General features: G+C 40.2%; 1 protein-coding gene across 1 annotated transcript in view; it reads left to right on the top strand.

Moving 5' to 3' along the window:
• Positions 1–15030, top strand: part of GEN1 (GEN1 Holliday junction 5' flap endonuclease) — a 39982-nt gene that overhangs the window by 5716 nt on the left and 19236 nt on the right. The window contains exons 5-6 of the mRNA XM_075201397.1: positions 886–996; positions 13411–13484. Coding sequence (XP_075057498.1) covers positions 886–996; positions 13411–13484 — 185 coding nt within the window. The remainder of the gene's footprint in view (positions 1–885; positions 997–13410; positions 13485–15030) is intronic.

Here is a 15030-nt window from a genome sequence, read left to right as displayed (position 1 = left end):
ACTAACTCACTTAGTAAAGTTATAACATTTATGGGACATTTTCCGCATTGGTTTAGGCATTTTCAAGTAAATTGACTATTTAAGAAAACCTAGCATGAGATATCTCCTGCATTAGGCACATGTATCCAACTTCGAAAAGCTTAACTGAAAATGAAATTCGTCATTCCATCCTATGGGGAGAGCATCACAGAAGAGGAATATTGTAATCTCCCCTGCGTTAATCTACATAATTTATTGAATAATCTAAGTAATAAATAAAATAGAATTGACCACTAAATTGATTCCTTCCCTATGAATTGGGAGCCCACATTCCTATGAATGTTCCCAAAGTGGTGTCCTCCATGTGTATAGGCAACAGGAGTGCTATAATATCAATGGCGGCTGCAGTATTGGTTGTTGGAGAAGGGAATTCTCCTTAACATACTCCCTCTCGTGAACCTTATTGAAATCATTAATATATTTATCTTATTGTAAGGTCTTATATGAAAACTGGTTAATATGGACAATTCTGCATTTGAATTTCTCAGTACTGTACCAAACCACTTGACTATAGTTTCCCAAGTGACATTGCAACTCCTCTCTTCTCCTCTAGGTGACGCTGTTGCTTGGGCAGTATACGAGGAGATCTGATTTTTCCAGCTATGATAAACTAGTCCTGTAGCTCAGATCGCTATAGAAGCTTCCTTAGTTTTTGTGTATATATTTACATGAATGTTTTGCTGAACTTGACACTTAAAGGGAAGCACAAAGTGGTTTGCATAGCAGATTGCTACAATTATTTATTTATTTTCATTGATTTCAAGCACAAGAATTTTTATTTATTATTATTATTATTATTATTATTATTATTGTTATTGTTATTTGTCTCTGCTTGTATTATTGCAGGACCCTCATGTAGACCGCTATGAAATGTCCACCATTAAGGATAAGCTGGGGTTGGAAAGAGAGTCGCTGGTTGGTCTGGCAATCCTGCTTGGCTGTGATTATATCCCCAAAGTGAGTGTATTTTATCTACTGTATACATACATACTAATAGTAATGATCATAAAAAGGGAATGTGAAGGGAGAGCACATTGTGAACTGACTGCCTAATGCTCTGATCGGAGATGGTTCCGCTCCCCACTATCCAGCTGCCGTCTTTACTACTCTGAGCCTCCATCTACACTGGATGTTGATGGTGGGAGTTGGAGTTCTGCAGATAGTTATTATCTTTCATTTATAAAGCTCTAATATGTAGCTCAGTACTGTACGTTCAGAAGATTGTGATTCAAACAAACACATACTGGAGCCTCGTGCATCGCTATATTCTCCCCTGCACATTTTCAGGTATTGCGATAACCATTATTACAGATTGTTTTTTTTTTTATATATATATATAATATATATAATATATATAAAAATTTATTTTATAGTAGTATTTGGCCACACCTGTTAATTATTGAATTGAGCCTGTTGCCAGAGGTGTGTAAAATCCAGCACCTAGCCATGCAGCCACCATTTACATACGTTTAAGGTACAAAATTAATTGTTCTGAAGAGCTCAGTAACTTCAAGCGTGGTACTGTGATAGGATGCCACCTTTGCAATTAGGGATGTGCACCGACGACTTTTGAGGTCTCGTGTTTTGTGTTTTGGATCCGGATTTTCTCGATGTTTTGGGTTCGGATTTGTTTTGCAAAACACCTGCCGAAACGTTTTGGTTCGGATTTAAGGCTTTGGATTCGGATTTTTTTTTTTTAAAAAACTAAAAAGTGTAAAAATCAAGTTTTTGGGCTTATTTTCACTCCTACGCTATTATTAACCTCAATAACATTCAATAACAATAATTTCCACTAATTTAAAGGCTATTCTGAACACCTAACACCTCACAATAATTTTTTTTTTAGTACAAAACGTTGCAACGAGGTATCTTTCTGGACTGCGTAGAGGAGTGTTCCCCACAATACAATTAAAAACCCATCAACTGGTCTGAATTACACCCAAAAATAGTATCTGGACTGCGTAGAGTAGTGGGCACTGGGCACCACAATATAATATATAGTAAACCTTCAACAGGTCTGCATTACACCCAAAAATAGTATCTGGACTGCGTAGAGTAGTGGGCACTGGCCACCACAATATAATATATAGTAAACCTTCAACAGGTCTGCATTACACCCAAAAATAGTATCTGGACTGCGTAGAGGACTGGCCACTGGCCACCACAATATAATATATAGAAAACCTTCAACAGGTCTGAATTACACCCAAAAATAGTATCTGGACTGCGTAGAGTAGTGGGCACTGGGCACCACAATAAAATATATAGAAAACCTTCAACAGGTCTGAATTACACCCAAAAATAGTATCTGGACTGCGTAGAGTAGTGGGCACTGGGCACCACAATAAAAAATATATAGAAAATCTTCAACAGGTCAGAATTACACCCAAAAATAGTATCTGGACTGCGTAGAGTAGTGGGCACTGGGCACCACAATAAAAAATATATAGAAAATCTTCAACAGGTCAGAATTACACCCAAAAATAGTATCTGGACTGCGTAGAGTAGTGGGCACTGGGCACTGCTATAAAAAATATATAGAAAACCTTCAACAGGTCTGAATTACACCCAAAAATAGTATCTGGACTGTGTAGAGTAGTGGGCACTGGGCACTGCTATAAAAAATATATAGAAAACCTTCAACAGGTCTGAATTACACCCAAAAATAGTATCTGGACTGCGTAGAGGACTGGCCACTGGCCACCACAATATAATATATAGAAAACCTTCAACAGGACAGAATTACACCCAAAAATAGTATCTGGACTGCGTAGAGTAGTGGGCACTGGGCACCACAATAAAATATATAAAAAACCTTCAACAGGTCTGCATTACACTGCACATACGGCTGCTCCTCCATCCTCTCCATCATATACATGTTGGAGTTTCAGCGTGTGAAAACCTCTTGTTTTTGATAATGTCAGTGCATTTTGAATATTTTTCAATTTGCCCCACAACACTGAATGTACTTTATCTATGATGCGCATCTATCTATCTTGACTGCGTAGTGTGGTGGCCCCGGTACACAATTTGGTACCGAGGCCACAATATAATTAAAAAACCCTCCACGGGTCAGAATTCCACCAAAAAAGGGTATGGACTGCGTAGTGTGGTGTGCCCGAAACACAATTTTTTACAGCGCCAACAATATAATTAAAAAATTGGGCATCAACTGTCACCGTTGTTTAATATCTGATACACCTAAATATGGACTGCACAGTGGAGTGGCCCCGGTAGTAAATTTGGTGCCGGGGCCACAATACCTCCTCCAACTTCCAAGTGTAGTGTTTATAAAGACAGACAGCGTCGAAGTGTTATTAGTTGACTTTCTTAACCCTAAAATTGTCCCTGTTGCAAATATTCATGCAATGGAGAGTTACTTTTTCATTGAAAGACTCAAGCTTTCAAGTGTAGTGTTTATAAAATATAAACAACAATACAGTAGTTCTAGAGCACGTCAATCCCTCTTGTTTTAAATTATGACAGGGCATTTTACTTTTGGTTTAATTTCCTGAATTTGTTTAAATTTGGTTTTACTTTTTGAACATGGCAAACGACTGTTGATTGGTCATATTATGCAAAAAAAAAGTTCCAAGATGGAATTGTCCTTGGGCCCTCCCACCCACCCTTATGTTGTTGAAATAGGACATGCACACTTTAACAAACCAATCATTTCAGCGACAGGGCCTACCAAACAACTTTGGCTGAAATGATTGGTTTGTTTGGGCCCCCACACCAATAAAACAATTCATCTCTCCCTGTACAAACTAAACAGGCTCTACTGAGGAAAGATGTCGTCCTCATCCTCAACCTCTGATTCCTCTCCCCCTACAGTGTGTACTTCCTCCTCCTCATACATTATCAATTCGTCCCCGCTGGACTCCACAACCACAGGTCCCTCTGTACTGTCTGGAGGGCAGTGCTGTACTTCATTGAGGAATTGATTATTCATTTTTATAAACATCATTTTTTCAACGTTGTGAGGAAGCAACCTTCTTCGCCACTCACTGACCAGGTTCCCAGCTGCACTAAAAACTCTTTCCGAGTACACACTGGAGGGGGGACAACGCAGTTAAAAAATAGAGCCAGTTTGTACAGGGGCTTCCAAACTGCCTTTTGGAGTTCTACCATGTCACTACCTCTAGTTAATTTAGATTGCAAGGCTTGTAAATATAAATACTTTGAAGATAAAAAAAAGCAGGCTGCACAGACTGTGGAGCTAGAAAGTGTAATTAAATGGACCACGTTACTTTGGTGGCTATCTATGCCCCCCCGCCCTACACTTGTAGTTGAATATAAATAAAGCAGCCTGCATAGACTGTAGAACTAGAAATTCAAATATACAAAGAAATGGACAAAGGCAGTTTAGTATCTGTCTGCATCAGATCCCCTCTCCACTAGGAGTAAAACAGAAAACTATTCAGCCATTATATAATCTAGAATATAAATAGAAATTGAGAAAGGCAATTTGGTATCTGTCTGCATCATAATCATCAACATCCTCCTCAGCGCCAGCTACATCAATATCCTCCTCCCGGTGTACAACATTCACACCTTCATTAGCCAGATCTGTAACTGGACTATGGGTGATCCTTCCAGCATATGCAGAGGGCGTGCTGCAAATGCTGGATGGAGTCACCTCTTCCCGTGCAGTGATGGGAAGGTCAGGGTTCACAACCAACAACACCCTTGGATGTAATCTGTTTAGAAGGCAGAGTTCTTTGCTGTTTTGTTGTTGTTGCTGACAGCATAACTCTCTTCATTTTTTTGTAGGGGGGGGAGGAGGAGGGCTTAGATCCGTGGGTGAAGCTGGACCACTAGTCATGAACACGGGCCAGGGCCTAAGCCATTCCTTGCCACTACGTGTCGTAAATGGCATATTGCCAACTTTACGTTTCTCCTCAGCTGATTTTAAGTTTCTCTTTTTGCTATTTTTTGAGAACTTGGGCTTTTTGGATTTTGCATGCCCTGTACTAGGAGATTGGGCATCGGGCTTGGAAGACGACGTTGATGGCATTTCATCGTCTATGTCATGACTAGTGGCAGCAGCTTCAGCATTAGGAGGAAGTGGGTCTTGATCTTTCCCTACTTTATCCTCCAAATTTTTGGTCTCCATTATATGTAGCACAAGATACTGCTGAATGTGTGAACTTGGTAATATTGCAGTACCAATGGGCTTATACTGCTGGATTTGTTTTGCAAATTTGGTTATAATTATTTTTTTTATTTTTTATTTTTTATAACTTTTTTTTTATTTTTTAAAAACTTGGGAATAATGGGGAAATAACTATGCCCTTAGAAGCACAGAGCACAGGACACAGCACCACTGGACTGAACAGGACACAGCACAGGACCCAGCAGCACCACTGACCTCAGAAGGACAGAGCACAGGACACAGCACCACTGGACTGAGCACAGCACAGAACTGAACTGAACAGCACGAGATATAGCAGGACAAAGGACCACCTAACACACCCTCCCTCTACCCTGATCAATGCCCGAGTGAAGATGGCGGCGACTAGCGGTGAATTTATAGGATCCGAGTATCGCGAGATCCGACAACGGGATTATGAGTCAGAGCCTCAGTTTCAGATTTGAATTTGGCGCCAATACCCGGATCTGTCTCGGATCCGACTCGGATCGGCAACGTTCGGGTGGGCTCAGATTTCATAAATCCGAGTGCGCTCATCTCTATTTGCAATAAGACAGTTTGTGAGATTTCATCCCTGCTGGACATTCCATGGTCAACTGTAAATGATATTATTAGAAAGTGGAAGCATTTAGGAACATGCCGTTTCTCAAAACGTGCGTATGAGTCACCAAGCTCTGTTGATTTCACTGGCATTAATGTAAACACAAAAACTGTGCGGCAGGAGCTTAATGGGGGGTTTCCATGCCTGAGCAGCTGCATACAAGCCTCACATCACTAAGACCAATGCCAAGAATCCGATGGAGTGGTGTAAAGTAAACCCACACTGGACTGTGGACTAGTGGAAATCTGTTCTGTGGAGTCATGTTCTGTGGAGTGACACTTCTCTGGCAGTCAAATGGGCGAGTCTGGGTTTGACGGATGCCGGAAGAACGTTACCTGCCTGACTGTATTACGCCAACTGTGAAGTTTGGTAGAGTAGTGATAATGGTATAGGGCTGTTTTTCAGGGTTTGGGATAGGCCCCTTATCTCCAGTGAAGGGCGATCTTAATACTTCAGCATACCAAGTCATTTTGGATAATGCTATACTTCCAACTTTGTGACAACAGTTTGGGGAAGACCCTTTTTTATTCCAACATGACTGTGCCCCAGTGCACAAAGCAAGGACTACAAATACATGATTTGATGAGTTTGGTGTGGAAGAGCTTGACTGGCCGACACAGAAATGAACAGAGATTGCGATCCAGGCCTTCTTGTCCAACATCAGTGCCAGACCTCATAAATGCTCTACAGAATGAATGAGCACAAATTCCCACAGAAACACTCCAACATCTTGTGGAAAGTGGAAGCTGTCATCACTGCAAAATGGGGGACGAACTCTGTATTAAAGTACAGGGTAATTCAAAAGTCGCAGTACACCCTTTTATTTAAAAAACTCTACAGGAATTGGGCCGATTTCAAGATGGTGCCCATGTTTGGTACATACCGTAAAAGATAGACCACGTCACCCATACCTTACTGGAGTATTCAGGTTTCCCAATTTCCTGTAGAGTTTTTGAAATAAAAGGGTGTACTGCGACTTTTGAATCACCCTGTATATGTATTTGAATACAATGTCATTACAGTCCCTGTTGGTGTAATGGTCATGCGTCCGAATTCTTTTGTCCATATAGTATATGTGTGTAATATATAAATTACACACAGCATATATAAGCCTGTGCAGGTCTATTTGCTTGTCCTGGCATTGACACTTTGGAACTATTGAAATGAATTCAGCATTTGTTTCTAACACAGTCACTGCTTACGATGAAGACTGCAGTGAGTGCTCGCATTCTGTAAGGGTTTCTGACACAGGTCTGCTAGTTGCGAGAGCTGAATGCTGGGTGAAATTGTTTGGGTGGCGTTGCCGTTTGAGATTGGCCGCACATGGGTTGATCCCGCTTTCAACCTGAGTGCCAGCATCAGTATATTTGATGAGATCCAGTCACTCTGAGCCAGATCGCCTCTGGTATCTGTTAGTGTTGTTGTAAGATGATTCCCCATAAATGAGTGATCACTGTCATCTTTCCACTTTTGCCAATTCCTAATAGTGATGCTATTGATTTAGCTTATTTTGAGGGCCTTGCGTGCAGTGGAACAGAGATATTTGCATGGTGCTGGTGATATTTGCTTGTGTAGCCAGGGGTATGTATATATAAGAGCTATTTGTGACCTTCACATTCAAGACAACTTTTATTTTCCGTTCAGTGTTCCTTAAATGATTTCCCCCATTATTTATTTGATCCGGCTATATGTGTAGGTACACTCTGGGGTAAATTTATCAAGCTGCGGGTTTGAAAAAGTGGAGATGTTGCCTATAGCAACCAATCAGATTCTAGCTGTCATTTTGTAGAATGTACTAAATAAATGATAACTTACCCCTCTGTCTTTTCAAGAACCTTGTGCAGCAACTAGGCCTCATTGGTGATAACTATGTTCCATTTGTACAGTGCCGCCAACTATGATTTCATTTGTGATGACCGGTAACTACTCTTATGCGGCACAATGAAAGGTCAGAACAGCTACAGAGAGAGCAATTGCAGATCCTAAAATTGGGATTGCTATCCCAAAAGTAAAGCATTGCAGATATTACAAGTCGCATCGTATAGGCGTCACCTGTGTAAAAGTACTTGGCCTAGCGCCTTTAAAGGGTCACAGAAATCCTTGGTGATTTGCTATCTTATTGTGAATTATAATTAATGTATAATTTATACCCATTAGCATGGCTGTGTCTATAACATGCAATATCAATTGTAAAGCGCTACAGAATTTGCTGGCGCTATATAAATAAATGTTGATGATGATGAATGTACCTTTTTGTTTTACTTACCCTGTCTTTCTTTTAGATTGTAAGCTCTGGAGAGCAGGACTTCTCAAATTTAGTCTTAAATTATGTTCTTGTGTTTATATAATTATGCTTGTTTTAAATCTGTTATTTAAGAGAAGACTTGGAAATTATACCAAATTTTGGGAGGAGGCTTACCCAACGAGTTGGAACAACTGTAAAAGGAATTTTAAGTCATGTATGTGCCAGTTCTCCTGCTGCCCAGTAGGATTCAGATGAGAAAGGGTAGTGGATAAGTGGAATAGCCTCCCATCAGAGGTGGTAGAGGCTAATACTTTAGAGCAATTTAAACATGCTTGGGATAGACATAAGGATATCCTTACAAAGAACTAAGGTTCAAATAGGGTTTGAAGTTACCATGGGTTAAGAATGGGTAGACTAGATGGGCCAAGTGGTTCTTATCTACTGTCAAATTCATTGTTTCTATGAGAAGAGACTGTGGGTTCTGTGCCAGACGAGGCATAAACGTGTCTGTTATACCAGTTTTTGCCCATATAATGCAGATGAGTATTACAGGCTTTGATGACATCTGGCCCCAATTAGCTACAGCCTCTCATACCTGTGCTAAATGGGCAACACCTTCATACCAGAGAGGTCTCAAGTGTTAATTACCTAGGGAAGCACTTCCTATCTGTTAATGTGGAATCCCAATGAAATTGCTTTGTAGAGTCAATTACTACATATTATCTGTGCCCAGGAACATCAAAAAGCTTAATGAGGGTGTGTTCCTCTTACACTGTCCCGTTTCCATGCAGAAATAGGCAACACATGGGTTTGTCCTCTATTTATAAATGACTCCATTGTATATGTGAGAGATACAGAATTCTTGTGCTGTATGATTACAATATATTGTGTCAGGGTGACATACTGCTAGGGCAGGTAACCAGTTTCATTGTGACAATAATAATATTTCAGTATTTATGTTTTTAAACAGCCCTTGCTCCCTATTTAGAGATCCCTTGTTCCATAGCTGCATGGGGGGACCAAAAAGCTTCATTCACTGTTGCGTGGGATTCTCGTTTTGTCTATTCAACCAAATTGACCAATCCTTGTATGTTTGGGCTCATCGTACCAAACTCTGATCTGCTGCTCACTATATATAATACCTAGGCCCACCGGTAATAGAACGGAACCCTTAACTTTCCTTTTGGTACTCGCTTGTGACTGTTCACAGCCTTGTACACACAGGGGGTAAATGTATCAAGCTGAGAGTTACTGGCGCGTTTAAAAAGTGGATATGTTGCCTATAGTTATTTAGTACAGTCTATCATCATCATTTATTTATATAGCGCCAACATATTCCGTAGCGCTTTATAATTGGGGGTAAACTAATAAACAAACTGTGTAAAACAGACAAAGAGGTGAGAAGGCCCTGCTTGCAAGCTTACAATCTATGGGACAATGAGAGTTTGACACATGAGGCTAAGGCTAAGTCTGCATTTTGCATTTCTGCCCAGCCAGGCTGCAAAGGTAAAAGTGACTCATAAGCTAAATGACCCCGTCACACAACAATGTTGATCAGGGGGTAGTTGTCTTGTGTGAAATTGTGTAATGGGTGGTAATAGGATAAGGTAGTGAGGTTAAGAGGGTGGTTGAGGAATATTATAAGCTTGTCTGAAGAGGTGGGTTTTCAGAGAATGCTTGAAAGTTTGTAGACCAGAGGAGAGTCTTATTGTGCGAGGGAGGGAATTTCCATAGAGAGGGTGCAGCCTGAAAAAAATTCCTGTAAACTGGAATGGGAGGATGAGGGTGGATGAGAGACGCAGATCTTGTGCAGAATGGAGTTGCCGAGTTGGGAGATATTTTGAGACAAGAAAGGAGATGTATGTTGGTGCAGCTTTGTTGATGGCCTTGTAGGTTAGTAAAAGTATTTTATATTGGATTCAGTAGAAAACAGGCAACCAGTGTTAGAGACATGCAGAGTGATTCAACAGAGGAGTAACGATTTGCAAGGAAAATCAGTCTTGCCGCAGCGTGCAAATAGATTGTAGGGGTTTGAGTCTGTTTTGGGGAAGACCAGTAAGGAGGGAATTGCAATAGTCAATGCGGGAGATAAGTGCATGAATTAAGGTTTTTGCAGTGTCTTACGTGAGATATGTGCGAATTCTGGAAATGTTGCATACATCTAAAGAACATGATTTAGATATAGAGTCAATGTGGGGAACAAAGGATAGGTGTGAGTCAAGGATTACACCTAGGCAGCGAGCTTGTGGGGTGGGATTTATGGTCATGTTATCAACAGAGATATAGAAATGTCAGGTATGCTCTTGTTGGTGGGTGGGAATATTATTAACTCTGTTTTAGAAAAATTAAGTTTGAGTTGGCGAGAGGACATCCAAGATGAAATGGCAGAAAGACAGTCAGTTACACGGGACAACACAGATGTTGAGAGATCAGGAGAGGATAGATAGATTTGGGTATCATCCGCATAGAGATGATACTGAAATCCAAAGGAACTTATTAGATTTCCAAAAGAAGCGGTATAGATAGAGAACAGCAGAGGACCTAGCACTGAGCCTTGTGGTACTCCAACTGATAAAGGACAGCTAGAATCTGATTGGTTGCTATAGGCAACATCTCCACTTTTTAAACCCTCCGTTTGATATATTTACCCCGCGGTCTTTGTACACTGCAACAGCATCTCTCCGTCATTAGTCTCTGTGAGGTCCAGTCTCCCCTCCTTTCACTTGTCAAAAAAAAAATGCAGGAGAAATTGAATGAATATATATGTGCACAGGGCATTAGTCACAAACCACTTTTGCATACTAGTTTATTAGTTATTGTGTATGATCTCTCTTCCACAGCAACACTGGCAGCGATATGACACCTATAGTTGCAGGCTTCTGCCTCCAGTTTGGTCGTCTTTAAGAAGATAATGATGTTGTTATAGCGCCATACACACAGCGTAATTTAGCATTGTGTGGCTCTTATTGTCATAGCTATCACAACAATCCTGGCCTGGACTGCTTAGCATTTAACTACCGAGCCTGATATTTCCATTATCTGAAAGAATCGCAATCAGCATTCTCTTCTGTTCAGTAATTGCTGCAGACTGAAATGGTTGCAGAGACATTCCTATTTACTCCTATTCTGTGTGTGACGGGAATGCAGTATTGCTGAAATTAAAGAGCAAGTAAGGCCGAGAGGCTGCAGAGTTGTTTTGCTTGAAGTTTGTGTAATGTTCAGGAATAACAACAGGAAAATCAATTTTTTTTGCTCATTTATTACATTGAATACTTTGCAGAAACCTGTTTTTAATTTTTAGCTTGCTAACTTACCTTGCCAGCACTGACCCATGTGTTTGTATCTCTGTGATTGGTCTTTTTTTTTTTTATTAAATACAGGCTCAACTTTAAGCATGTCTTGTCCTGGAAAGACTCTGTGGCTCTGGCACTTAGTATGCTAATTAACCTGACTAAGTTGTTAAACAGCCTGACCTGTATGCAAATTGCAGCCACTGCTGCCCCTCTGCTCCATATCGGTATTCTCCACCAGTGTATAACGCTGGTGTGGAGCAGCGGGTGTTGGAAGGAGGAACAGTAATATACTAATTGCCGTCTGTCCCTCTTCTGAGCGGACCAGGAAAGTGAAATTATTTAATTTTTGTTTGCAACAGGTATTGCCCAGCCAGTACATAACAAGAGGACTTGTCACAGAACTAACATGTTCACTTAAAAGAGCAACTATATTGCTCCGAATCCTATAATGTAAATGTAGATCTCAGTGATTGGCTTGTAGTCCGCTAGGTAATAGTCATGCTCTGTACAGTCTACTCGATTTAAATATAATTTTATGACCAGTGATGTCGCTGCAACTTGTAAGGGTAACTATATGACTGATATGAGCAATTTTAAGTCATGGGTTGTAGCTTGTTGGATGTCGGGCATTAACAATCATAGGTAGAGGGGCTGCTAAACTCAAATCCACATTGCTGTGTTTTAAATCATCAAATAAAAGTCTAATGGCTTCCCTTCCAAGTTTATGGGCCTCCATGCCTCACTTCCAATTTTTACTTAAAATAATTATCTTTTTGGTTGCCTTAACTTGATTTTGATCAAGGCACTAATATTATCTATACAAATATGTCCATCGCACAGGGCATAGCTGATCTGTGTCATATCCAAGGGCAACAAAGATAATCTGTAACTGGCTGATATAAAGCTTTTGGTAACAAGAATAGAGAAGGAAGCCAAAGAGTTAGAAATTGTATGTAGTGTGTGAAGGTGCATTACAGTTGTCTGAGTAAACAAGCCCTTTAAAAGCAATGTAATTATTGTCCAGAAAGTCATAGTGGCTGAGGAGAGCTTTATTTTTAATCTGTTATTAGGGAAGTCATACCTCCAAACATTGATACACCATGAATAGGGGCAAAATAAACCCCAACCTATTACCTCTAACCACTCCCAGATCATCCCAAAACATAGGCTTTTGTAGGAATCCTCGCCCATTTATTTCCAAGCTATGTTCGAGGCACTTGTTTCGGTACTGTCCCATAAAAATAAATGCAAATAGTTGGGAGGTATGGCTCTGCTGTAAAGCTGGGTACACACCTATGCAATCTTACATAAGATGCGATTCCTGTAACGATTTCACCAACGATTGAAAGTCCCGATGTGCATGTCGATTCATACGTACACAGCTACACAATTTACCTTCAGATCTGTGATATTCATCTCTCATAACCATCATCATCACCATTTATTTATATAGTGCCGCTAATTCCACAGCGCTGTACAGAGAACTCACTCACATCAGTCCCTGCCCCATTGGAGCTTACAGTCTAAATTTCCTAACAAACAGAGACACAGACTAGGGTTAATTTGTTAGCAGCCAATTAACCTACCAGTATGTTTTTGGAGTGTGGCAGGTAACCGGAGCACCCGGAGGAAACCCACGCAAACACGGGGAGAACATAAAAAAATCTTCACAGATAAGGCCATCGGCTGAAAAGATCATACACTCTGCAGATATCTGCCGTGACTGCGTACACACTTCCACCTTTGCCTGACATCGTTCCATCGTTGATTGCAATTTTTAGGAAGTTTATAAAACCAAATCAACCGATGCGATTTGTTTTTGTGTGATAAAACATGATTGTGGGAGTGGACACACTCTTGCAATATCTGACTGAACGGTTGTGAATCGTGCTATCTGCACAGTATTGCATAGGTGTGTACCCTGCTTAATTTCTGTGACATAGTAATGCGGAAACTATTGGCTGACCCGGTTATGGTTTAATGGAGGGAAGAGGGGCCAGTGTTGTACTTTCTTGTTGCTTTGTTATTAATCGCTGATTACAAATGTTTATACGCATTGTATTTATTTTCCTAAATGAAGGGATTGCCTGGCGTCGGAAGAGAACTGGCCATGAAGTTCATCAAATCCCTTAACGGAGAGAGTGTGCTGCAGAGGTAAGATAAAGACTATCTGGAGTCTGATCGTTTCTCTCTCTTCCAAACGTCTCATGACCTCTTCCAGAGCAGTGGAGCAATTTAGATCCTGCTTCTTCATAACACTACCTTCAACCCGGGCGGCTTTACATAACACGGCTTATCTGTCTTTAAAGTGGAACTGTCACTTACTCTCATCTGTTTTGTGGACTAAAGTAATGTTTATGAGAATATAGCCCAGCCATGCACTAGGACCCAGGAGCTCATGAATATTAGTCAGGATGTGCCTTAGTGATGTCACTAGTTCCTAACACATTTATAGGCTGCCTAGTGGTTTATGTCACACATCATCATCATCACCATTTATTTATATAGCGCCACTAATTCCACAGCGCTGTACAGAGAACTCACTCACATCAGTCCCTGCCCCATTGGAGCTTACAGTCTAAATTCCATAACACACATACACATTCCTTCCTTTTGCTACAACCAGATGCATATTAAAAGCCGAAAAAAAGATATTGTTAATTAACATTACTATCAATGTTCTAAAGTAAAAAGGTCACCTTTCTATAACAATGGTCAAGATTAGTATATAGAAGCTTTAGGTTATATAGAATTGAGTAGTGTTAATGTACACTGAAAGGTTCACTTGTCACTAGCACAACGTGGAGGCAGCCATCCTGACACCGATGTGTGGCACAGTCGTATGTACTTCTTAAGGGGCAAGTGTACACTCTCCTATTGTGCACTAGAAATCCTCTGATGTCACAATGATGACATCATTGGGGAGTTCCCCCAGAGTAGGGAAACCCAGGATATGTTTGAGGTCTTCCCTGGCCAATAGCATTGCCCGCATCTTTTTGTGGTTGACATGTCAGCTGCTGTTAGATCCAGGGCACACTGAATCTATCAATGTTGACAATTTGAGAGACCCATAAGAGACTAGACAGGTTAAAAATAAATGATAAAAATAATATTTTTTAAAACGTTGCAACACATAACTAGAATAAAGAGGTTTTTATTCCACAAAACTAACAAAAAAGGCAACATTTAAATTATTCAGTTTAACCAACACATAGCAAAACTATGGTTTAGTAACGATGGTATGAAATACCTCCAGTCATTAAAAAGTGAATTTAGCCTCAGTGGCCGGCGTCCTGTTATTCTTCATTTAAAGGGCACATAATACTCAAACAATGGCTGTAATTTATTATGTCAATTAGATGGTTTACCATTGTAGTCCTGTGTCTTTTGTGTCATTGCAATGCCTGCATTCAGTAATTTACTGTAGAGTTTCCACTTAACTTGAACTTTCTATCTATAGTTTTCAATTAAGCAGCCATAAGTGTTTATTACCAATAGTTATCAGGTTTTCAGTAGTATAAAGGACGAAAGCCAGGACATGTGCTATCCTTTTACTAGTGTAACGTGTGAAACTTTCACATTAGATGATATCATGTTGGTTGTAAAATAGACGAAAGCATAAAGTCAAATTTATAAATTAAAATAAGTGATTTTAAATATTGCAATTTTTTTATTTTTAAAATGCTAAATCCTTTATCAG

This window comes from Mixophyes fleayi, chromosome 3, assembly GCF_038048845.1.
Source record: "Mixophyes fleayi isolate aMixFle1 chromosome 3, aMixFle1.hap1, whole genome shotgun sequence".
NCBI classification, from domain to species: Eukaryota; Metazoa; Chordata; class Amphibia; order Anura; family Limnodynastidae; genus Mixophyes; species Mixophyes fleayi.
Note: the sequence above shows the minus strand (reverse complement) of the source record. Positions and strands in the feature narration are given on the sequence as shown.